Source organism: Taeniopygia guttata, chromosome 1A, assembly GCF_048771995.1.
Source record: "Taeniopygia guttata chromosome 1A, bTaeGut7.mat, whole genome shotgun sequence".
NCBI classification, from domain to species: Eukaryota; Metazoa; Chordata; class Aves; order Passeriformes; family Estrildidae; genus Taeniopygia; species Taeniopygia guttata.
Genome location: NC_133025.1, coordinates 49,507,433 through 49,532,671, shown reverse-complemented (window position 1 = coordinate 49,532,671; position 25,239 = coordinate 49,507,433). Strand labels below are relative to the sequence as shown.

Genomic DNA, 25,239 nt, shown 5'->3' with positions numbered 1-25,239 from the left:
TGCCACCCTGCAGCCAGTCACCCCATGTCTGCAGCTCTCTGCTCCAGAGCTGGTTTACACTGCAGCTCTTCCCTGCTTTTCCTACAGCCTCACACAACACTCGAGGGGGGGTCACATAAGTTTCTCTATTTAAGGCGGCCTCATTGCTAGTGAGCACAACACTGTATCCCAGAAAACAAAGGCACGTGGTGTAACCCAGCAGCTTGGAGCTCAAGGATGGCTCCACTCTGTTTGCATTAAATCAGATCATTCTGTATGATACCAAGTGTTCTGCTATAGGTCTGCATTGCCTGTCATGTGCATGCACCCACTCTCCTACTGATTCATTGTCTTATCCCTGAGAGAAGCATGTGGAGACTGCAGGTCATTTTATAAACACATTCAAAGTCTTCTCTGGAGTTCCTGTATCAGCTTCCTCCTCTCTTCAGTAACCCAGAAGTGGTGTGCAGGTTGTTTCTGGGTGAGCACCTAATCACCTGGCAGGAGCAATTTCAAGCTCCGTATTCTCTTGCTCATATACAGCTTCTGTAACAAGGCTTTGTGCTCCATAGGCCCTCAGCTGACTCTTTCAGTGACTGTACTGCTGGGACATTCAAACAACTCTATCAATGCACTACAGCCAGGGACCAAATATTGCCAAGTCCCAGGTTTCAGGACTTGCTATTTCAAATCTGGGCCCAGCACCAAAATAATCTGACTAATTTCAGAGACAAAAAAACAACTTTTAAAGCTCAAATATCTCATGTCACACAGACTATTTCAGGATAGTGTTTGTGTCCATACTGAGTTTCTTCACAGACATCAGGGCAGTGGAATCACATTGCTCCACTTTACCTCTTTCCAGGCTGACCTGACATGGACAGTGACTCACTTGGGGTCCACATGCCCAGGCTGCCCAGGAAGCAGAGGCATTGCCCACATTAAATTTTCCCTTTCTGGAGGGGATGTGATCAAAGGTAAGCATTATACTGGCAGCCCACTCACTGCTTTGCTGGTGTTGTTTTCCTTAGGACCTGGAAGAAGCTCAAGGCCAGAGTCTTCTTACAGTTTGCAAGCCAGGCTGTTGTTATCTATTGTCCCAAGGGGATTCAAAATGATTGTTGCCTGAAGAGCTCTCAGGAAACAAGCCTTCTACTTGCCAGCCCTCATGCTAACAAGGATATCTCTTCCATGCAGCTTCACTGCTCCTGTCCCACCATCCGAGCATGCTGCTCTCGTGTCTGTGTCATGGGAGAGGCAGGCTGGACATGTCCCATCAGAGGACTGAATAATAGGGGGAAAAAAGGGAGCAAATTTTATAAATTGAGCACATACAACCAGTCAGAGCTGAGAAACAACAGAAGGACAAGCAGACAGCAAGGCAGCAACCATAAGGACCTGACTCTCAACAAAGGCCATCTCTGCCTAACTTCTCAGAGCTGGCATAGCTTTGAAAATTTGTCCCCAACAAGAAATCAAAGTGGTAGCACATATCTGAGCTGTTTTCAGAGTCAGTGCCCACTCTGTGAAAGCAATGGCCTGGCTGTCAGGAGGGCTGAGCTTTATTGCAGCATTGGTGGTGGGTGCTGGTCCTCCCAGAGTCTACTTTTAGTCCAAATCAAACATTTTCTCTCCCAAACCTCACTTGTGCCCCATGGCACTGCCTGGAGAGTCAGCCTCAGCCCCAGCCCAACTCCACAGTGTCCCACCAGCACTGGAGGAGCCTGGGGAGTCAGAAGCTGCAAGGATGCTGGGATCTCTGTGGGCACAAGTCTTATGGGGAGCATCTGAGGGAGTCAGGGTTGTTTAGCCTGGAGCAAAGGAGGCTCTGGGGTGACCTTTTCACTCTCTACAGCTACCTGAAAGGAGGCTGTAGCAAGGGGAGTTGACCTTTCCTCCCAAATAACAAGCAATAGGACAAGAGGAAATGGCCTCAAGTTGCACCAGGGAAGGAAAATTTTTTTGACTGAAAGTGCTGCCAAGCACTGGAGCAGGCCTTTCATGGAAGTGGAGAGGTCAGCATCCCCAAAAGTGTTTAAAATACGTGTAGATATTGTTATGTGTCGTAGATATAATTCACGCCATTTCTAATATGATATATGTGATATTGAATATTTGTTAGAGTATACACGTTTGTATTAGGATTTCCCCCCACCCTCGCAGGCGAGACTGGGTCTATTTTAGAAACTGATTTACAAGTAAGAAGGTACGGCTCGCCAGGAGATGGGCCATGTCTGGGGAGATACAGAAACCCCAGGTGCTGATCGTTTGCGTGAACGACCCGAGATGGATATCATGGAAATCCTCGGGCAGATACATGTGAATCAACAAACTCCAGACACTGAATTGTTCTCCCTCATCACCAAAAAGAAAATCTTATTAACATATAGACTCTGAATAGAAGAAAAAACTGATTACTGAAATCTTGGCCTCAGGCGGAATTTTCCCTATAAAGACCGCTTGTGCCAGGATGGAGGTGTAGGCATAGTGGAAAACCTCTGATGAGGCTGACTCCTTATTGCACACCCAGGGCCGACCCCCGGCTCGGCTCTGTTCTTTCCTTGTAGCTGGCTAGATAGAATTTGATTGCAAAATAAATATTTTATTTTTAATATTAATTTGGCTGGACAAATTTTCATTTATAACAGATATGATGCTTAGGGATGCGGTTCAGTAGTGGACGTGGCAGTGCTGGGTTCGGGGCTGCACTCGGTGACCCCGGAGGTCTTTTCCAGCCTGGGAGATTCTGTGGCGCCGGGACCCGCGGGCTGCCAGCCTTGCTTTCATCTCTAGATGGTGCTCTGAGGCCGGCCATAGCCGCGCTGCCCGCCTCCCCGCGCCGCGGCTGCCGCCGGCCGCGCTGGCAGGGGCAGGACCCGCCTTGCGGGCCACGGCAGGAGGAGAAGCCCGTGCAGCCCTTCCGAGGGCGGGCTGCCCCCTCAGCTCCTGCTGGTGCGACACCCCGGCCGCGGGGTCCCGTGTCGCGGGCAGCTGCGAACAGAAACTGGCTCGCCGGCTTCCCCATCCCTCTGCTGTCCCCCTCTGTCCGCGCCAGCGAGGCTGCCCCAGCTGCCCGACACCGCCCCACGTTCTCAGCATCCCAGCAGCCTGCATTCCCTCCTCTCCCTCCTGCGCATGCAGCAACAGCCCATCCCAGCTTTGCGGATTTAGCGCAGGGCCGGACCCCGCGGGCTTTTCCAATAGTGATGCTCCATTAGGGCCCAGCTCTGCTCTTACCACGGGCAGTGCCAAAATCCCATTGACTTCGCGGGGGCAAGCCCTTAATGGCCTGGGAAGGTAAGACTTTTTTTTTTTTAGTATTGCCGGTCCAAAAGCTGCAAGAGGTCCTCCTGCAAAGGCAAAGAGCTATTCAAGTTCAAAGAACACAGAGGAGGCATTCTTGCAGAGGTCGTGAGCCTGTGCACAGCTGCTGTGGCAGGGCTGTGTACCCTATCCATTTCTGGGCAAAACTTGGACAAAACCAAGCTGTTTGAAATCTAACATGTTTGTTCAGAAGCAAAGACATTTTCAGCACCATTTCCTAATCATGGAAATCCAAACCTATTTTCTCCTCAATTGAGATTATTGTCGTGTTTCTTAAAAATATTTTTAGTTGCAGTGTGTATCAAAATGTTTTGCTGAGCAAGTTTTGTGTGAGTTGAAAGGTGCCAATGATGATTTCTTTTTAAAAGGGTTATCCAAAAGTGTCACCAAAAATAAAACATGAAACAAGTTTCTCAAGTGTCATTTCAAACAACAACATTCATTTGAGAGCTGGCAAGAGTGACAAGAGCGTGGTTAGTTGTCATGGGGTAGAGGATCTGAACCAGTGCCTGGATCTTATTCATAGGGAAAAAGTCCTTCCTCTCCCCATTATCTTTCTGGTATTTGAATAGCTTTCAATAATGAGCCAAGTAAGATGTTCAGAAGTAAGACAGGAAAGAAATATAGATTGTGGTTGAATGAACAGAGAAGCAGTGTCTTCCTCCTGAAAAGCAAGCTGCCAGTCCCTCGTGATTGGAGGCAGGTCTTAGGGAAGCAGTCCCTCCATGAGATCCTGGAGGAGGGAAGGATCCCAGGGACATCATGCCCCCTCATGCATTAAAGGTATCTTCTCTGGAGAGCACAGTGCAAGGAGGTATCACCTACCTGATGCTCCACACACTGTGTGCAAAAGGTAAAATACCTGGTGTGTTTACAGTTATGCATGGCCTGGACAGTTGATTTGCAGATTCCTTAAAAATGTCGAGCCTCCTCTGCAGCAGTTTTCCAGGATGGATTCTCCCAGTGGCTTTTCACAGGCTGCATAAAGGAGTCCCCAGCACACACAGAGAGGCACTTGTTGAGATGCCGCTGTGTGGCATTTTTGTGAATGTGCTTGGGTGTTTATGGGATGCAGTTGTGGTGTAGGATGCATTTTGCCCCCACGTGTGGCATGCATATGTAGGCACCTGCAGTATGTACTTGGGCACGAGTCCTCTGGGATTCCAGTGTGCAGGTGCAGAAGCACTTGTGCAGAAGGATGTCCTGCTGCTGTGTATCAGCAAACCCTTGGGCACATGTGCAGCTTGCAGGAACTGACACTGGAGTGGCTGCACCCTGTTGTTGGAGGGGCTGTGTGTGGCTCCAGCAGCACAGCTGCACGAGGAGTGTCTGATAGGCAGAAACTTGCTCACCACCCCTGTTTTCCTGCACTGGCTGTTCTTCTCCTTCCCCCTGCCACCTCCCCTCAACCCCCTTCTCTCTCCCCTCTCTAATGATCTGACAGCACTGAAAGCTTTCTTGCAATTTTATTATGAACAGCAGGGATTTAGCTGGGAATTCTTCAATGCCTCACTGTCTTCTCCAGTGTGATGCCAAACATGACATGAAAACATCCAGCAGGTTCAGACATACGGAGGGGGCTGGAACCAGTATGGCTGAATGATGCTTGTTCCCTCAAAAAATGGGACAAGATTGATTGCAATCTTGTCCCATTTTTCCCACAAGAGGCTCCCAGGTAAAGGGAGGGGTGGCAGTGCCAACCTGTGTGCTGTTCCAACCACTCCAGCTGTGCGTGCCCTGGTGCACCACCCTTGCCTGGCATCTCTGCACACTCACTCCTTGGTGACTGAAGAGTCTCCCAAGAGCTAAGGGGACACTTCATCCCCACCAAGCACTGCCACCCACCTCCAGAGGATGCTGTATGTCAGTGAGGGGGTGCCCAGCCATGAGGGTTCCCCCTCTCCTGGAGGCCACCACTCCAGCCTGTGTCCTGAATCCCCTTGTCCTCGCACGCAAAGTCCTTCCCTCTCGGTCCATTAGTTTCTTTCCATGGCCAGTGGCAGGCACACGACTCTGAAAGCTGTATTAAAAGCCAGGTCAATACCAGCCCCTGCTTATTCCCCCAGGGGAAAATAAGTAAATAATGAAAGGAGGGAATGACTTCATTTCCTAAACCAGCAAACTCTCAAATTTAGTGCTGAGAGAGGCACCCCAATTCCCAAGTCAGTAGCATTAGAGCTCTGAGGAGAGGCAGATCTGCCTCAGCACCAATTGAACCAGGAGAGATGGAGGCCAGTCAAAATCTATTGAATCCATCATTTCAGTGAAGACTTTGAGGCCAACTGCTCTGGCAGATGGGCTCTGGAGCTGAGGATCCCTACAGGAGTGACATAGAGGCTGAGATACTTAATGCCTTTTTTGCCTCAGTCTTTAACAGTGAGACAAGTTGTCCTCAGGGTACTCAGTCCTCTGAGCTGGAAGGCAGGGACAGGGAACACAAGTGAAGTCCCATAAAGCATGGGGGAATGCTCAATGACCTCCCACACCACTTAGACACTCACATGTCTGTGGGGCTGGATGGGATCCACCCAAGAACACTGAGAAAGCTGGCGGAAGAGCTCACCAAGCTGCTTTCCATCATTTATCTGCAGTCCTGGCTAGCCAGATGGATCCCAGGTGACTGGAGGTTAGCCAGTGTGACACCCACATACAAAAAGGGCTGGAAGGAGGATCTGGTGAACTACAGGCATGTCAACCTGACCTCAGTGCCAGGAAAGGTCATGGAGCAATTCACCTTGCCATCATACAGAACATGTGGCACAACCCAGGAATCAGGCCCTGCCAGCATGGGTTTGGGAAAGTCAAGTCCTGCTTGGCCAGCCTGATCTCCTTCTATGACAAAGTGACCTGCTTAGTGGATGAGGGCAATGCTGTGGGTGATGTCCATCTGCACTTCAGCAAAGCCTTTGACACTGTCTCCCAAAGCATTTGTCCTGGAGAAATTGGCTGCCTGGAGAAATGGAATGGGTGCACTGTTCACTGGTTAGAAAACTGGCTCCATTGCTGGGCCCAGAGAGTGTTGGGGAATGGAATTATTCTGGTGAATGGAATTATTCCAGTGAATGGAGCAAACCCAGGCAGGACAGCTGTTCTCCCACAAAACCTACGTCCTAGGATGAGAAATGACCATGTCTGGGCCTAGACATATCTTGTGAGTCTATTTGTGCTCTTTCTCAAACACACTTCCATATAACCTCACTTTATCTTCCTCTTTTCCCCTTCCTTCTTCACCATCTGCCTGCTGTGTCTGCTTCTTCCTCACAGTCCTGCTATTTCTTTCCTTTCCCTTCTGCTTCTTCCCCTCTTTCTTTTCCTTCTTGAACCAATTCCAAGTTGATATTGAGATGCTTTTTTTCTGTTTTGTAGATCAGGGATTAGGTGGGACTAATAACTTCTTCAGCCGTTTCCCACCACAGCACAGTAACTGGGTGCCCAGAGCAGCTTCCTGAGCTTCCTGTTTGTTTTTCTGTTATCATATCATCTGCAGTTTTTAAGGGGTGATTCTGCTGCTCCTGAAAGAAAATGCTCATCATGTTTTCACCTCTTTTGTGAAATGACAACAAAGTGATATTATGGGTCTAGCTTTGGTTGATGTCCTCCCTCATTCTCCCTTCACTTGCCTCTAGCAAAAAGAGACACTTTGGGTTTTTTCATGGGGTTTTTGAATCTTGAATTTAGAGCAATGTCTTGCACATTTCTGCCTCTTCATATATATATATATCTTCACATCTATAACCCTTCCCTGGGGAAAACTCTTTCTATCTCCAAGGCAAACAGTATTGCTTAGCCCATCCTACTGGTAATTTTAATGCAGATTATTCCCTCCAAAAACACATTTGTATGACCTTCTCCCTGAGCCAATTCTCTGAGCCTCTTGTTATAGGTCTTTATCAGAGAGGCTCAGAACAAGAGAGCCCTTGTGGTGGAGCTTCCAGGGTCCAATGCCATACAAATAGCAAACACCAGCCCTAATAACCCTCATCAGTCTCTATACCAGGCTGCAGCCTTGGAGTCTGTCCTTTGCTACCAAACCTCCCCTTGGGATATTAGACTTTATTAAAAATAAATAGTTACAAATTCTGTTTTACAGCTGATGGCATCAGGGAGAAGAATGGAGGAGGCAAAAGGAGCAAGTGGAGGGTCTGCTGTCCAGTCAGGTCACCTGTCTGTCACCCTGGCTGTGCTGTACCAGGGAGCAGTCTGAGTGTGGTAAGCACAGGCCCTGCCTCCTCTGCCAGTGTCTCAGAAGAGGAACAGGACGTGTTTTTCAAGAGGACTGGGAGAACTGGATCTGAGTCCATGGAGCCGAGCCGCTTCTGGAGGTGACAAACACCAAAAGCCAAGAGGAGTGCAGAGCAGCCTGTGTAGAGCGTCCTTGTCTCCTAGCTTGGCATTTGCCAATGAAGAGTATCGATTTCAGTTCTCCTTCTCTTTTATGTACAGAATCATGTGCAACAAGCAACAAACATGCAAGTAAGCTCCTCACTCAAGATCTTTCCCCACTCCCTCCAAGAGTCCCAAACTCTCCCTTCTATCCTCATCTGGTCAGTGCTTAGGTGTTGTTCCTCTCCCAGTGACGGCAGTGACCCTTGACAGCCATGGGCCCTTCCCATAACGAGAGGAGACAGAAAGTCTGCTGTTGCCTCGCAGCAGAAATACTTGCTGTGGGTCCCAGTCTGTCCACTGAAGGCAGAGACTCCTGTCACCTCTCCAGAGACAAGAAACCAGGCCTGCTGCCCTCCTGTCTCTGGGCAGGAAAGGGGTTCTAGCCCAAGCTGCATACCCAGAAAGAGTAGTGTATCCTCACTCCTCTCCCAGGCATTATGACCTCATGAGAAAGGGAGTATATCCAAGCAGCTCCAGGCCTTGGTGTATCTGGGGCTTGAGAGGCAATCATGGGAGGCATTATTTGGTGGTGAAGGGACTTATCCAGTGTATGGGTACGGAACAGAGGAGACTGTGGGCAATGGGTGTGGAATGGGGAGGCTGGAGGAGTTAGATGGCTGACTCCCTGCGGTATGAGATTGTATCTAGAGGCAGAGTTGCCTGGAGCCGCTCCAGGTCCAGGTGGCTTCCAAAATCCATCATCTGGATGATACCTCCCTCCTCCTTGGTGTTGCCCCCTAATACCACACCCACTTCATCATCATCTTCATCTTCATCTTGACTGACAAGTGCCAGCTCATTCTCATAGCAGAAGGCACTGGGAGGTGGAGGAGAAGGTAGGATGGTCATCTTACTTTCTTGAAGCTCCCGTGCTGAGCAGCAAGGTGTGCCAGCTACCTCGTATGTCTTGTGAAAGCGCGAGTAATCCACTTTGTAGTGGTTCTTCTCCTCAAACACAACTGGTTCAAAGCGATGACCCCAAAGGATTTCACTAGCAAGGTAAGAGCTTCGTGCCTGTGTGGTCATGGCTGTGGCTTCCACCATCCCCTCCAGAATAACCACAATCTCAAAATTCTCCGTCTCCAGCTCTTCCTTGCCAATCCCATAGAGGGGGCTTTCCTCATCAATCTCATGAACGATAATGATGGGTGAGACCAAAAATATACGATCAAGACCCACATCGTAGCCCACATTTAGGTCCCGCTGGTCCAGGGGGAGGTATTCTCCTTCCTCCGTCATGTAGGGCTTGATGAGCTGGGCTCGGACATGGGCCTCCACAATGTGACTCCTCCTCAGGTTGCCCACCCTCCACATGAGACACAGTTTGCCATCCCGCACGGAGATGACCGCATGATGGCTGAAGAGAAGGGTCTGGGCCCGCTTCTTGGGCCTTGCCATCTTGGCCATGATAGTGCCAATCATGAAGGAGTCAATCACGCAGCCCACGATGGACTGCACCACCACTGCCATGATGGCCAGCGGGCACTCCTCAGTCACGCAGCGGAAGCCGTACCCGATGGTTGTCTGTGTCTCCACTGAGAAAAGAAAAGCCCCCAGGAAGCTGTTCACGTGCATGATGCAGGGCTTGAGGAGAGAGGGACTACCTGCCACCACCGGTGCATTGAGGTCGCCATGGAAGAAAGCGATGCACCAGAAGAGGAAGCCGAAGAAGAGCCAGGAGACCAGGAAGGCAGCGGAGAAGATCATGAGCATGTACCGCCAGCGTGTGTCCACACAGGTGGTGAAGATGTCAGCCATGTAGCGCTGAGACTTGTTGCTCAGGTTGGCAAAGTAAACGTTGCACTGGCCGTTCTTCTTCACGAAACGGTTGCGGTGCTTCCGCCGGGGAGCGTGGCCCTTCCCATTCCGGCTGTGCCCATTCATGCTGCCCAGCGTAGAGACCTTGTGTCCATCCTCTTCAGTTGAGACGATGCTGTACCTGGGAACAGAAGAAACAGGCACTTCCATCAGGAATACGTGAAGGGTAACAGCAACCTCTGAGACAGCAAGGGCAGGAGATGTGGGTGGTTCACAGGGCTACAGTACCACCCTGCTGGATCTCATAACAGCACATTTCAGTGATTATTGCATCACGGTGTCAATCTGACCAAACTGGTGGAGATCAGCTGCAATGTTTGCTGAATGTTGCTGCCTGGAGGTTGCGTCTAGCAAAGTCCTGACAGGGCAGCAAAGCAGCAGCAGCGTGTAGCTCTGTGGTACCTTCCAGCCTTTATGGTGAGAAGGGATACCAGGCTTTGAAACCTGACAGAAGCTGGGACAGCCAGGAAGCCTGGGAGCAAGCACCCACAGCCTGACCACATTTTGGCCCTCATATAATACAAGGTTGGGAGTTTCTATTTTCTCTTCTGCTCTGCTCACTGATTTCATGGTGTGTGCAATGTTATAGCAATGTTTATATACTTGCTTCCTCAGGACAATTCTGTTGCCACAGCAACACGTGTGTCTTCCAGCATCCCTTATCTGAAGCCAAAGGTGTAATTGGGAAATCAACAGCCAAAGCACTGGCAGTTTCCTTGGCAAAAGCTACACACACACTTTCTGGGAAACCTTTGCCCCTCTGGCTTCCTTCCCTTGCAGTCAGCTCTGACACTGCTCCTCATGTGATCCTGTGACACATGCAGATACTCCTTAAAGATGTGATGGTAGACAGTGCTCTGACCACTGAGGAAGCCAAGAGAGTGCACTGAAGCACAAAGACTGCTCTGCCCTCATGCCTGACAAGCTGCAGCCTCACAGGACCCTGGGAGTCTCTCCCTCCCACCCTGTGGTGTTGACATGTCAGCTGGAGTCCCCCAGAATGGGCCTCCATCTCAAGGCAAGTGTTAGCGTTCAGAAACACATAATCACAGAATGGTTGTATGCAGGTGCTTTTATTGAAGAGCTCTGGGTGTTAGGGGTACAGACCCAAATCTGACTCCGACATGGGTTCAGGATGAACATGGTTTTATACCCTTATCATTATATAACTACATATTAATTATTAAACTTATATTGTTCTATTGTATACATTGATCTCATGCAAGCATGGATTCTTGTCATCTCCCCCAATATCATTTCTCATGATTCCTGTTACGATTGAACAATAATCATATCCAGTTACGGGACAATCATCACATTTAACAATCATATCATTTATCATATTCATTAAATGATTATACAGGTGCAATTTCGCATGATCCAGTAAAGCCCAATATTTTCCCAGGGCCTGCCAGGCCCAACCTTTCTTTCCAACTCCCCTAAATATCCCATGATTTTAGAAACATTTTATCCCTATACTGTCACAAGGACAGCACTGATGGCTGGATGTGCAATTCCTGGGCACATGTGGCTTCTGCAGTGCTGCTGGAATCTGTAATTTCTAGTCCAGCACCGTGCAGTGCTTTACTTCTCCCCCAGAGTATTCCTCCAAGCACTACCCCTACATATGGCATGTTTTGGATTGGAGAAGGATAGAGGAGTCATTCCTTGGAACAGGAAAGCTGCTGATAGGTAATTTGAAAAGAATATATCAAAAGGCAGTCTGAAGTTAGGATCTGGGGGGCCAGATCAGGAGGTCCTGGTCACTCAGGGCAGCAGCAGGTCTCGAGAGGAGGGTTACTCACCGATTGACTCGGACGCTGCCCATGGCTCGCTCGGTCATCAGGTGTCAGGGGGCCGTGGGAGCTGGCAGGGCGTGGGAACTCATGCAGCAGCACTCACGTGGGACTGGCAGCTCCAGGTTTCACCTCTGGCGAGCTGGGGTCAGCGCTGCCATTGCGATTGCTCCTGGGCACACGCCTGGCAGAGAAGGACAAAGCAAAACCCGGTCAGCACCCCCCTGGCAGAACCCATCCCAGTCCAGAGCGGCAGGCACAGGGCTCCCGGCCTTCTGCTCAGGGTGTGTTGGGAGCTCTCCTTGGGGCACCTGCTGCAGCCTGGCTCGGCAGGTGAGGAGCTGGTGGATGCAGACTGGGAGCATGGCTGCAGAGCCTGCCTCCTGCCAGTGGAGGAGCAGGGCTGGCCGGTCACCGCCCTCCAGAGCAAGGGCACAGAAGCTGAGCAGCTCACAGGGCCCTCGCCCTGAGCCATTATATTAATATCAGAGCTTACACCAGGGTGAGAGCTCAGCCAGGCTAAATACCTCTCACACAAGGACTAACAAAGCACCAAAATGCACAACAGCCCTCAGGGATCCCTGTCAGCCCAGCCTAACCCTGAGGAGATTTTTTTCCAGGGTGTGCAGAACACCCTGTTTCAAATAAAAGAAGGAAAGCAATGGGTAGAGCCCAAAAGAAATTATGGAAAGGAAGGGCACAAGAGTAGCCAAAGAGAAGCCAGTTAGAGGAAACAAACCTTGTGACGTGCCCTGTGTACAGCACCCAAGGAGCAGCTCAGCAGCAGTGTCCTGGGAGGATGTCTGGCAGATGTCCCAATCCAGTCCTCCCAGAATGGAAGGATGGGGAAGTCAAAGACTCGAGAGCCAACCTATTCCACCTGCCCAGAGCTGCTGGGAAGTGAAATGCACTGAGGGGGTAATGACTCACAGATTAGGAAGGGCTTTGTACACCCATGCTAATCCTGCACTGTAGCCTTTGGATTACAGCAGCCAGTGCTGAGTGTGGATGCAGACAGAGCCAGCTAGTCTGTTTCCTCCCAGCCTCACCAATGAACAACAACTGGTTGCCAGATATGGGGGAAAATACAAGGATTTTGGGATTAAATGTAAGGCTTAGAGCTGCTTACAAGTGGTTGTGCATAGACAGGAGAGAGAAACAGCAAATGATGTTGCCTATGATGGAAAAGGTGGTGACAACCACCCTTATCTCATCATCAGTACCCCAGAATGGGACTGCATGTGGCCAGGGGTGCCCACCAGCTTTCCCCAGTTAGGACCAGAGACTAGAAAGCAATAGAAAGGGAGCTCCAGAAATTACATCTGATGGGATGAAGATTACTCAGTTACTGAGTTAAAGCCCTGCAGCAACACAAACATTGTTGTTCAGACCAAGAGTATTATGGGACCGGGAGAAGAAAACCACCTTGTAATCTGCAACTCACCATATAGAGAAAAAAGTGAACAGCTGCCCAAAAATCCCCATTAGGAAAAAGCACTTTGACACTGAACTCTGCCAGCTCCCACCAGCTCACTGCCCTACAACATCATGACGTTGGTTTGGCCAGGAATTTTTGCTGTGCAGCTGGGTAAATTTAGAGCAGATCCTGTGGCTGGTAACCTAAGTTAATCAGAAATGTTGATGTGATGAAGAGAGGCCACTTCATACCCACAGATGATCCTGCTGGGATAAAGCTGACTAGAGCAATTACATGGTGAGTTCAGACTGCAGGGTCCCACATTACTTTGGGAGGTGGCAAAAGCGGCCAGTTTAGGTAGAGCCCTCTATGCCAGCCTCAGCCAGGAGAGGAAAGGCATCCTCTTCAATTGGCATCATTTTCAGCCAGCCTGGATAAGCCAAGCTCATCCTTAGCCAGCACTGACCCTGATAACACAGGGAAGGCACTGTCACAGCTCACACACATGAGTAATTCACAATTTCCTGAAAGTTTCCACAACCAACAGCTCTCTTTCTCCAGCTGCAGAAAGAGGTGCATCATTTCTAGAGATTTTGGATTTCTGGCCCAAGCAGTAGCCAGCTCCAAAAGAAAGGAATGAGGACCTAAGGTGCTTTGTGAAACTGTGTGCATCAACATCTCGATCTCTGCTCATCACCTTTCCCCCCTTCCCAAGAAGGGGCAAAGGAAACAGATAAAATACAAGGGTTTCATTCATCTCCAGTTCAAGCTGGTACAGCTATGAGATGGGATGAGCATGCTGTGTAAGAGCGCTGCATCCTGTGGTGCTGTGCTTCTTCCTGGCTCCCACATGGAAGCTCATGTCAGCCAGAGCTGTGGCAGAGCCTCTTGCACAGAGCCCACCATGGCTGGATCTTGCAGCTCAGAGCCTGGGCAGCCTTTGCTGCTGGCTCCATAGTGCCCAAACAGAGTATCAGCAGCTAAAGTCACGTCACTACCTGCAATTGGTACTTAATCACAAGGAAAGCATTTCCACAAAGAATAAAGGCACACACATTTGAGAATGGGAAAGTAAATGCTTTTATTTGCAGTAAATGGTTACAAAGGGGAGAACAATGGTCTTGGACCGTGCATGGATCCGTGGAACTCACACAGAACCGTACTCACAAAATCCTTCTCTCCTTAAAATTTGAGAATTTTTCTGGTGGATTCAAGGACCTCAGTAACAATGGGCAGCATTTCTGAGGCAAGAACTGCCTGAGGGAGGCATTTTTGTCCATTATGAGCTCGTGGGGGTTTAACCTGGTGAAGTCTAAGTTGTGCTTTACTGCTTCCAGGCCAGTCTGTTCTCAGGTTTTCATTCTCCAGCTTATATCTCTCCAGCTGTCCTTGGAGAATAAAGATCTTCTGCTTCAGCCTCTCCACATTTGTTTCGGCATTCAGAGCCCGCTGGGTCATTAGCTGAAGATGACGCTCAGTCTCCTGGACTAAGGACTGGAGCTCTTGGGCTTCCCTCTCTCGTTCAGCCTGGCTGGTCTTCAGCTGATCCTGCAGGCTCACCACCACGCACGCCTGTCTCTTCAAGGTGTTCTGGAAGGTGTCAAACATTCTCCTGACCATGGCATTGTCCTTCCTGAGTGCAGCATTCTCACTCTCGAGCCTGTCATACTGTTCCCTGAGCATGCCGTATTCCTCCCTGAGCACGATGTCATCCCCCATGAACACAGCCCTGTCCTTCTTGAGCTCTTTGAACGCCTGCCTGAGTGTAAAGTTCACCGACGTGAGCGCGACATTCGCATTCCTGAGCATTTCGTTCTCCGACCTGAGCATGCTGTTCTCCTGCCACAGCAAGTTGTAGGTCGGCTGGAGGGACAGGGACTCTCCGTCCTTGCTGTCCTCGCTGTCCTCACTGTCCTCGCTGTCCTCGCTGTCCTCGCTGTCCTTGCCATCCTCCTCGCACAGCACGTGGGGCTCCGTTCCCGTGGTGCTCTCTGGGCGTCCCACGTAGTGGTCACTGGCATGGGCCTGTGTGGCAGTGGCCTCTGTCCCCAGGTGCTGGCCTGAGCTGTGCTGGAAAGAATTATGGAAGCCACTTGGTGCTGTACCGGCCTTTTGGAGAGCAGGCAACCTCTGATGCCCAGGAAAGTGGTAGGTCAGTCTGGGCTCCTCATCTCCAGGCAAGCTATCAGACACTCCCATGTCTTTGTAAAATGGTTCTTGAAACTCCTGATCTTCCTCCTCCATCTCCAGCGCATGCTTGGCCAACCCCACCTGTTTATCTTTTACCATGTAAGAGTGCCCAGGAGTTGGGAAGAATGTCGGTTCTCCCAGATCCTCTGTCTGATTTTCATCTGTGCTGTCACTGCTCCTGCACAAGGGTGAAGGAAGCTCAGAATGGCAGGAGTTCCCTGATTCTTCACTGTTACCATCATCACCATCAGCATCGTCATCACCTTGCAACCCTTGAGATTCTGGGTAAACCATCATCATTAGCCCAAAGACACGAAGTGGCTGCGACATTTTTCAGGATGCTCTCAGCTGCAGTAGGCAGGAGAATCCAAATTGTCCTCCTGGAGTGCAGGCCATGCAGGCTGTTGACACTGACAAGCAGTGTGCCACCTTCTGCAGCTTCAGCAATGCTTGTTTTGGCCACCAAAATCCCTCTGTTTAGAACATCAGGATGTTCAGGAGGGAGAGGAGAGCCATATACCTCTGCATCTTGGTTCTGAGGACAAGTGGAACCACCAGCATTCCAAGGTCTATGATGTCAAGTTCCACGTGTGCTGAGTTGTCAGAAGCAGGGGAGGGGGAGGAAGCAATCAACTGCTGTCCTGATTCTGTCTAGGACTGCATTAATTTTCTTCATAGTAGCCAGCACAGTGCTGGATTTAGTATGAGAATAATGCTGATAACACAGACATGTCAGAGTTGTTGTAAAGTTGTGGCTTACTCCAAGACAAGGACTTTTCAGCTGCCCATGTTCTGCCACTGAGGAGCTGCACACGAATCCAGGAGGGAGCATGGCCAGAACAGCTGGTCCAAACTAGCCAAAGGGATATTCCATGCCACAGAACATCATGCCCAGAATTTAAGTGGGGGATTTAACTGAAGGGGCTGACGGATGCCTGGGGACATGCTGGGCATCAGTCATTCGGTGGTGAGTAATGAGACTGTTCATCACTTGTTTCTGTTGGGTCCTGTTATTCTCTCTCTCTGTGCTTATTATTACTATTTCTGTTATTATTGTTGTTGTTGATGGTCATAATATTAATATCATTAACGTATTTATTATTGCTATATTTTGTTTCAATTATTAAATTATTCTTATTTCAACCCATGAAGTTTACCTTTTCGATTCCCCTCCCCACTGTGGCTGGGGGCAGTGAGAGGGAGAGAGGGGCTGAGTGATACCTAAGTTGCCTGCTGGGATTAAACCACAACAGCTGCAAAAAGTGTTTTTGGCAACATGAGGGTAAGTTGTCCTCCTGGCTGTAAAGCTGACCCCAGCTTGGGGATGTTGCCAGTGAGCAGAGAGCAGCTCATGAAGCCCCCTGAGACCTCCAACGTAAAGGAAGGACAGGGACGATCCAGCCGGGCAGGTAGCATGGGTCAGAGGGGACAACCCTGTCCCACAGCGTACTGAGATGTCTCCACCAGCAAGGTCAAGCCTCTGGCACTTGGTCGGGGCTCACCCTGGACAGGGGCAGGAGACATCACCAGCACTTTGGCCACAGGCATCGCTCTAAGCTCTGGCCAGTGGAGGGTCCACGCTGTGGTGCTGCCAATCTGATTCATCCCCTGCTGCCAGCTGGCACTGGGAAGTGTTAGTAATACCGAGTGCCACAAACTCAGAGCGGCACGAGCCAGGAGACGAACAAAAATAAACACGTTTCCCACTTCCACCCCAACACACCCCCACAGCGCGTGGTGCCGCCATGGGAAGGACAGACAGGCAGGCAAGAAACGCCTGGGCTGGGGACTGCTGCCACATTGGGTCACTGTCCCTCCTCAGCAGCTGGTGGGCCAGGGCCACCACTGAGATCCCTGATGGCAAAATCGATTGCATCAGCTTGGCAAGGCCTGGGGGCTTACCAGGAGCACAAACCCTATGTAAACATAGTTCAAGTGGTTGTGAAAAGGTCCCATTGCAACTTGGAAACCTGAAATGCAAATGGAATGAAAGGGGAAGGCTCAGAGGTGTCTCCAGCAGAAGGGGATTATATTTCATATCCTGAACAGGCAGCTGCCTGTCACATGGACATGGGGGGAGGAAAGCCTGGCTGAGGACAGAGATACAAATCCAGAGCATGCCTGAGGGCATTTCTTGGAGCTTGCTCTGTCTCCTGAGACCCACATGTGAAGGAGGGAGCTGCAGAGTCAGTGGAAACTCCTATGGAGCGGTATGAAACCAAGCTGGTGGGTGCAACAAGGAGAGATGCTAGGCAGGAGGCTGCAGCCTGGACAGATGCCCCTCCATCCCTCTGCTGCCTGTCCTGTGTGTACGTGAACACCCATGAATTTCATGGCCTGCAGAAGCCCCCCAGCACTTTTGAAAGCTGCTGCAGCATGGATGTCACAGCCACTGGGTTGCAGCATTGCAACAGTCAGCCAGATGGGTCTCCAGGGGCCAGCAGCTGCATCTAGCCCCAAAGCATGTGCTGCCCTTCCCTCTTTCCCAGTGACTTTCCCTCCTCCTGTATCTTAGACTGAGCAATTCCAGGGACACCACCACGGTGTTGCAATCATCTCTCCTTCCCGTGTGACACCATGCTCCAGCAGCACAAGCCATCACACCAGCCCACGCTGCCACTCCAGTTCTGCTCTGGCCCTCAGCAGGCACGTGGGGCTATGCTGCTGCTGTCCCTTTCCAAGGGATCTGCAGGATAATAAGGTCAAGAAGGTGCTTGGTGCCAGGGCAGTACCTCCATTTCTCCATCCCTGTACACAGTGATGGAGTCCCAGTCTTTCTCCAGCTCCTGACAGAGTAGATGATATATTGTCAATCCCTTCTTACATTTGCAATGGAAGAGTCTCATGAAACAGAACAGAAAAGTCCACGCTAAAGCACTCCCCCACTTCTCTTTTTATAACAACCATATCTGGTGCTCTGGGACATACACTGTGAGCGACAACGATGGAAAAATCCCAGGGTATTTTTACACTCTTAGTCTTTGCTTTATCTGGAGTTGTCTGGCAAATGCTTCTCTCCTGTCTGTGGTCAATACCACAGCCGCTGGTTGCGCTCCGCTTTGTGCCCTTGTCCCTGTTACCGGCTGCGTGGCACCGGCTGGCTTGGGATCAGCATCCCCAGCCCCATCCTGCCAGCTCGGGCGCGGTGACAACACGGCAGACGAGCTTCTCGCCTCTCGGGGAGTCAGGGCGGAAACGCCCGCAGCTGAGGAGGGACCTCTCTGCCTTTTTGCAGAGCCTTGCAGACCCACAGCATCCAATGTGTCCTCTCCATCCTCTTTGGAACTCCATCTCTTCTCCTGTTCCTCAGCAATATTCCCAGGGTTCATGCTGGGGCTGACAGGGCAGCTCTGTGCCACGGGGCCTGTCCTGCCGCAAGAGCCAGCGGCCGAGCTCTCTCTGCTCCGTGCCAGCAGGGCAGGCTGCCAGGCGCTGTACGGGCACACGCGAAGGCACAGTCACTGTGCAGGAGAGTTTTACCATATTAAAAAGGCAACTGACATATGGAAGGTGAGGGGAGGAAGCTGTAATCAACTCTGTACCATTTTTATATACACACTTCTGCCTTTTCGTTCAATAATTATAAATAGATCAGGTGCCAACAGTCCCCATCTGCCCCTCAAGGCATGATCCGCTGACCAGTTTCCCTCTCCAAAAGAGGATTTTATTCATGTGCTTCTGCTCGGTTTTATATTTTGGAGTGGAGTGAGAAGGGGGGATATTTTTTCCCCCTGTGAAGCTCTGGAGCCTGAGGATGGGTAATATGAAAACAAAACAAAATGATTTGAAGTTAAACCATCTCAGTGTGTGACTCAGAGCTATTCATAGCTCCCTGAAGCCAGCTGCAGCAACGGAGCCAGAAGGATTCTGCCCGTATTATTATTCCAATTACCATCTGAATTAAAAGTTTGAGCAGTGATCAGCCCACATGCTGATGGGAGGGGGAGAGAAGAAAGCGAAGAGAGAAGGAGAGAAAGAGTGAGAGGAAGAAAAAACAGATAAAAATGGGAACCACACAAAGGTCCCCGGGATGACAAAGTCAGGGAGAGGCACAGAAAGGTGACAGCATCACCTCCCGCCTGCTCCCACACCGCCCCAGCGATCCCTGCTGCGGCTGCACCGTCCAGACCATGGCGCTGTGAGAACAGCTGCCTACTCCCCAGCATCTCAGACTAGGTGGGGGACACCCCATGGTGGGGTTGGTGGGACTGGCACCGGCATTCACCCACTCCTCTCTGGCCAAAATGAGGCTGGCAGCACATGACACAGGGACTGGGGGGTGGACTGAGCAGGATTGTAAAGAGAGGATGCTGCTGGATTGGCAGGTGGGGAGAAGTCCCTGCTTTTTCTTGCTGAGTGAGGAAGGTGGGTGTTATTCTCTGTAGCTGGCATCATAGGAAAAATTAAATGCTCAGAAGGGCCCTGGCCTTCCCTGGGTGGTGTTCTTGGCCAAAAGGGAACTAAGCTTTTTAGCAGCCAGGGTGCAAATTGCATCCCACCTGCTACCGAGGAAACAGAGGGGCTGACATGCCTCCAGCACCCTGCCACCAAAACCAGAGACTAGACCCCAAAAGGTTAGTGCAAAACCTGCAAGAGGTAAAAAACTGAAGGTTCTGGAGTGCCCCTGATGTCCTCACATCCCAGGCAGATACAGTGCACTCAGGTCGCCTCCTCCAGCTTCCCAGCACAACTGCACGGTGCAAAGGGTGTCTTCACTAATCTCCACATCTCTGGAACTCCCTTCACTGGGCGTCCTGCCCTGTGGGAGCCCTGGTGTAAGGCCATTACCAACAGCATCCCTTCACCATCTCTTCAGCACAAAGTGCCTGGCCCTGTGGGATGTCTTGATGCCTTTTGGCTAGTCAGGGGACAAGGATAATTATCAGTGTGCAGGAAAAGAGGGGGTAAGAGTGGCTTGCATCATCAGCCTGCCTGCTGCGGTTGTGGTCTTGACAGGGCAGGGATGGACTGCCGGTGACTCTGCCAAGCACCCAACAAGGCAGATGCCTGCAAATAGTTTATGAATGATGATAACAACAGTGACAGCAGCAAGGGCAAGCAATAACCAGGGCAAAGCCTGCTCTGCGCCAAGTCCCCGATCAAGAGAGGCTGCAGCCGCTTCTCCACACCCAGCTGCTGCACGACAGCTGAGTTCCCAGCCTGGCCCGGCTGCTAAGCACTAACCCATCCGCGACAGAGGAACAAATCTCCCTTCACCCCGCCTTGTCGCTAGGCTAAGAGGGAGCTGAGCAGAGCCACAAGCCTTCTGAAAGGGCCCAGCTGCTCCCCTTTCAGCCATCCCTGCTAGACACCAGAAACAGAGCAGAGGGAGCATCCCAGGTAAGCTGGAAAACGCAGAGAGTGGATCAAGTATTTCACTACAGGTTTGCTGACTTCCATTGCTGCAGCTTCATCCGTCAGGTTTAACAAGCGCATCTGGAAGGGGTCAAGCCTAAGTGCTGCCCAACTCACGCAGTACAGAGGACTCCTTCCCCTACCCTCCATCTCCCCGACAGGGAAGGGCTGGGGGGGAGCAGAGCAAAGCGGGACACGGCGGCTGCACCTGCACCCTGCCAGGACTGCGATATCCCCCCCGCCGTCACCGCGGGTGGCTGTCATACCCTGCCTGCTCCTCCGGCTGCGACAGCCGCTCCCGCTGGGATCCTGCCCGCTCACCTGCCTGTCGCCTGCTGGCGCTCGGCGCTGCCCGCAACTTCTGCCTGCTCGCCTCCACCGGGACACCAGGCCGTCTCTTGGTGCTGGGAGCAACGGGAACGGGAGAGGAGAGGAGTTCTGGGGCCGCTGTGCCTGCTCCCGTGGCAGGCACCGCCTCTTCATAATGCCATCGAGCTTTTCAGAGGGATGAAGCGCCCGTCTGCCCGGCCTCTGGGATCCCCGGTGCCCTTCAGCCCCGCACTCACCGCGCTGCTGGCGGGGCCGATCTATACAGCTCTCCCGGGGCTTTACCCTCCTCTACAGCAGAGTCACTTTCGACATCCACTTGCTCTGAGACTCCTTTCAGCTGGTCAGTCTGCGCGGGTGCTTTAGCGGGCTGCCAGCAGAAAGGGAGCCGGCGAGAGGAGAGGGGAGAGCCAAGCCGAAGGCAGGAGAAAGGAGAGCAGGCAGCAGAGAAGCAGCTGGGACAAGGCCAGCAGCTCTTTGTACTAATGCTGGTACCGCTCGCCAGGGAGGGAAGGAGGTGGGGAGATGTGTCAGGGTCGTTTCTCTGAGCCTTTTGCAGGGGACAGAATGGGGGACGCTGCTTCCCTCATTATCGAACAGCACCAGGCTCCCTCTGAAGTGTTTCAGGAGAAATGTTGCCATAGAAATAAAACAGCCGTCCAGATTGTGAGGGGCAGACCCACTGCCATGGTGGCAGGGGCGTGGGCAGAGCGGCAGCAGGAGCCCCTGGCTGGCGGCGTGGGGAGGTGCCGGGCTGGAGTACCTTGTTCTCCACCCTTCAGTCTCTGATTTCCAGTGAGAGCAGCAGTGGTGCTGCTGTGCCACCATGGCTGGTGCCAGGAGATGGTGGGCATCTCCTTCCCAGATAAACCAGTGAGTGAATGCCTAAACTGTCCCTGAAACAAGCTGCCTGCTGCCAGGCTCCCAGGAGGACAGGCATGGAGGTGCATGGGTCTCTGGGGCCACGGGGACAGGGTCACATTGCAGCCAACTCCCATCCCGCAGCAGCCCGTGCCACGGTACCACCTTCACTGCTGCAGAACAAGCCTCAGAGGTCTGAGGGCGAGAACCAGCTCAAAAGCAGCTCTTGCCTGTCCCAAGCCCCTCGCCGCCAGGGAATCAGTATCTCTCCCAAGAAGGGGCTCCAATCCCAACCATAACCATTAAAACCACCTTGTCTGGCCAGCAAAACCGGTGCCGGTGGCTCTGGGGGTTCCCTGTGAGGCCTCTCCGCCCTGGTAAGGGGCACAGGAGCAGTGACGTCAAGGAGCAGCAATTGAGCCTGACTCAGTTTCGCGGCGCTGCGAGGCAGGCGCACACGGCTTCAGTCAGCCCGCGCCATTCACAGAAAAGCGAGCGGCAGCGGGAGGCTGGGAGCCGCGTGGATGAGTAAGGGATCGATTGCTGAGACGCCAGCATCCATCTATCGATCCCTGGCCGCAGTGCCGGGTTCAGCCAGCCCAGTGCAATAACGAGGAGGGATAGCGGTGCTCGCTGGGGGCACGGGGCCATTAACTGCTCCGCTCGGCGTCCGCACTGATGCGGCGTGCGGCGGGCACAGGTATCCATCCCCGTGCCCTCCTCCCCTTGCGGGCACCCTCCTGTCACTGACACCACCCCAGGGATGCAGCTGCTTCCCGGCCCTGGCCGATGGCTGAGCTTGGGGTGGCCGAGAAGCTGGAGGGGCCAGTGGGGATTGGTCCTGCCAAGAAACTCCATCCCTCCCCAGCCACCTCCTGGGTTTCCTTGAAAACCATGGCGGGGGACTGCAAGGGACAAGGACCACTCCCTGCCCCCTGCCAGCACCACACATCAGTGCACTTGATCTGAGCATTTTGATCCCCAAACGGGGAGAGATGGAAGAAAAAAAAGGTGGAGGAGAGGGAACCCGCTTCCCTCCAGATCAGCCCTCTCCAGCTTATCCTTTCTGTGTCCATCCTCACCATTTCTCCTCTTCCCCACCACTCCCTGTCCCCAGCAGATTCATGCTTCCCCCTAAGGCACAATTTGCCCTGTATTGATTATTATTTTCAGTGTCTGCAAACAGGAGTGGCCACACACTGCTGGAGTGTCTCAGGCTTCTGTGGGTGCCACTTCTGGTGGTGGATGGAGAAGGGACACAGTCCCATGTCTCTGTCAAGATGTATTCCCCATGCACCTTCCTGATCCCGCCCAGGCTCTGGGTAACCCCAAGCCCTGGGCTCATCTCCGCACCTCCCACCTCCTGTGGATGACTCCCCCCGAGCAGCCAAGGAGGGCACAGAGCAGGGGTTGAAGGTAGCCTTGGAGCTGTGTCACCTCTGCCACGTGTTTCCGTGCACACTGCCACTGTCTGCCCTTCACAGCACACCCCCAAGGGGAGGAAGGGGAGAAGGGAGAGGCCCCAGAGCTGCTGTTTGCTTTGCCATCGATCGAGTCAGGGCTGGGCTGCAGGGATAGGAAACTCCAGGCTCTTGCCAGAAGGATTTGGATGACTCCAGGCTATTTGCCCAGGAGGGAGGGCCTTGGGGGCTAATGGGCCAGGGATGTCTGGGGTGATCTGCCAGCACCATGCAAACCTGCCTGCCCACTCCTGCCCTGGTGGGGAAGCCGACCTTCTGAACAGGGAGCAAAGGCAGAGTTTCTCTGGTAGTTTGCTCCTGGCTTCCTCCTGAGCTCCTTCACCCAAAGCCATTATTCAGAAGACCCTTTGTACCGTGCCTGTCTCGGGGGGTGTTGGACCACCACTGGCATGATCAGCCATGCTGGGACTAGGAGAGGTGGAAGGCAATGGAGAGGGGGACAGATCTGAAGCCCAAAAAGCTCCACAGGCAGCAGGAGAACAAACACATCCACTTCAGCCCCATTTGCACCCGAGAGCTTGGAGAGCAGGCCTCCAGCTGCCTCCTTCGGGGTGAACTGGCCGGGACCAGCACAGAGAAGAGTCTACAGAGCAGGAGAAGTAAAAGGTGAGCAAGACCCAGCCCAGGGCGAGAAGACACTAAGAAAACACGGGGAACTGAAAAAATGAAGAAGTTACCTGCAAAGGGACCGAAGTTAGGGTGGCAAGGGGGCGGGGAGGGAAGTTGGGGAGGTTTAGAGGCAGGAGCCCACCCCTGCCCCTCGGCCCGTGGCCGCCCCGGTAGCTGTGCGTGCATACGCCATGCACACAAGGCAACTTTATTATTCACTGGCACGCTCACACGAAGCCACGCATCTCTCCCCAAGTTATATTTATAGCTGTTCCTCAGAGCGAACGCAAATGAAACAATACATTATTTTCCGAAGGGAGAAAAACCCTTCGCGCTCCCATGCCGGTGCGGAGAGCAGCGCGCCCCGGCACCGCCTCTTACCCGGGTCCTGCCGAGGGCTGCCGCCTGCTCCAGCCGTGCCGAGCCAGCATCAGAGGAGGGGAAAAGCGGCCGGTCTCTCCATCTCACCATGAAACGTCTCAGCCGGACCGGAGGAATCAGGGAAGTCTCTCTGCAGTCCTCGCTCGCCTCCAGCCTAGGTTTATTTTTTTCCCCTCCGAAGAGCTACTTCTCCGCTGCGACCTGCTCCTCTCCTAACTCTGCCCTGCCCACGCCAGCGCTCTCCTTCTGCCTCTGCCTCTCAGAATTTTTTGCTCCCAGGAGCGTCCATCCCACGGAGTGCTGATGTGCCTTCGTGGCTCAGCGACGGGTTTAGGTCTCCCCCTCCTGCCTGGCTCCCTCCTTCTCTGGCATGATTTGCCCGTGCCCCTTGCTGCCCCCCTGCTCTAGTCCCCAGATCCCCCCTCTCCCTGACACTCTTCCTCCCTGTGCGCTCCGCTCCCTTTCCCTGGCTGCCTCTCCCCCTCGCTGATTGCTATGCAGTCTGTAGCTGAGAAGTCAGTAACTCTGTGGTAGGATCCAACAGCTTTCCGCTACTTTAGCCCATCCTCGCGTGTGAGCTCAGAGCTGCGGAGCCGCCATGGGGGAGACAGAGCAACCATCGGCAGCGGGAAGGGGATGGTGGGGCCGCCAGGTGCCCCCAAGGAGGTGAATCCTCCTCCTGGGCGGCTGCACAGAGATTAAATAACTACCGTCAGAGGGCTTTTTCCCACCTGGATTTGGGGTGCTGGACTGACACCTAGCCCGAGGAAGGACCAGGCTCTCCCAGCTGATGCTGAGTGCTTGCTGTGGGGCATTGCCTCCCCACACTACAGAGCTGGTGATTTCCTGGTGGGAAGAGTAATGCCGGGACAGGAGCTGGACATGGAGGGACCAGCCCTCAGGGCTCCAGGATGTGCACAGCCATCCTGCTGGGAAACCTGTCCGAGAAACCTCTTTTGGGTCTCCATGGCCAGCAGCATCTCAGAGGCTTTAAAAAGGTCACTTCTTGGTGACAAGGAGAGATTTTGCAGCAAAGGCAGAGGCTGAAGAGACTCCTGACCACACAGGCAGTGGCTGTAGGCACAGGATCCTGGGGACAGCCCTGCTCCAGAACAGCAATTTTGAGGACATGGTTTCTGTCTTGGTGCCTCATATGCTGTCCACAGTGTTAAGGCCTGTGCTGAAAAGTCAAAAAAAGATTAAAAAACCCATTTTTTGAGTCTCCTCTGGGCCCCAATCCTGCAAGGACTGTGATCCTCCCTCCCAAAACCCTCCCAAGGTGTGGCACATAGGATGACCCCTGCACAACATGCTG

At 52.5% G+C, this 25,239-nt stretch overlaps 2 protein-coding genes across 3 annotated transcripts; both read right to left on the bottom strand.

The window, feature by feature from the left end:
* Nucleotides 1-7,322: 7,322 nt before the first annotated feature.
* On the bottom strand, nt 7,323-25,030 carry KCNJ4 (potassium inwardly rectifying channel subfamily J member 4). 2 transcript variants are annotated; one of them, XM_002198706.6, is made up of 3 exons: nt 23,925-25,030; nt 11,313-11,487; nt 7,323-9,628 (listed from the first exon to the last, which is right to left on the bottom strand). In XM_002198706.6, the coding sequence occupies exons 2-3, from the start codon at nt 11,348-11,350 to the stop codon at nt 8,299-8,301; spliced, it is 1,368 nt and encodes a 455-aa protein (XP_002198742.2). In that variant the 5' UTR covers nt 11,351-11,487; nt 23,925-25,030; the 3' UTR covers nt 7,323-8,298. The 2 variants fall into 2 exon arrangements, with proteins under 2 accessions (XP_002198742.2, XP_030118861.1); XM_030263001.4 differs by lacking the exon at nt 23,925-25,030 and adding an exon at nt 20,587-21,213.
* LOC115493361 (uncharacterized) lies at nt 13,777-20,579 on the bottom strand. Its single transcript, XM_030263002.4, is given in 2 exon segments — nt 13,777-14,067; nt 14,069-20,579. Coding segments are annotated over 2 exon segments (1,356 nt in total). The 5' UTR covers nt 15,241-20,579; the 3' UTR covers nt 13,777-13,883.
* Nucleotides 25,031-25,239: the final 209 nt, after the last annotated feature.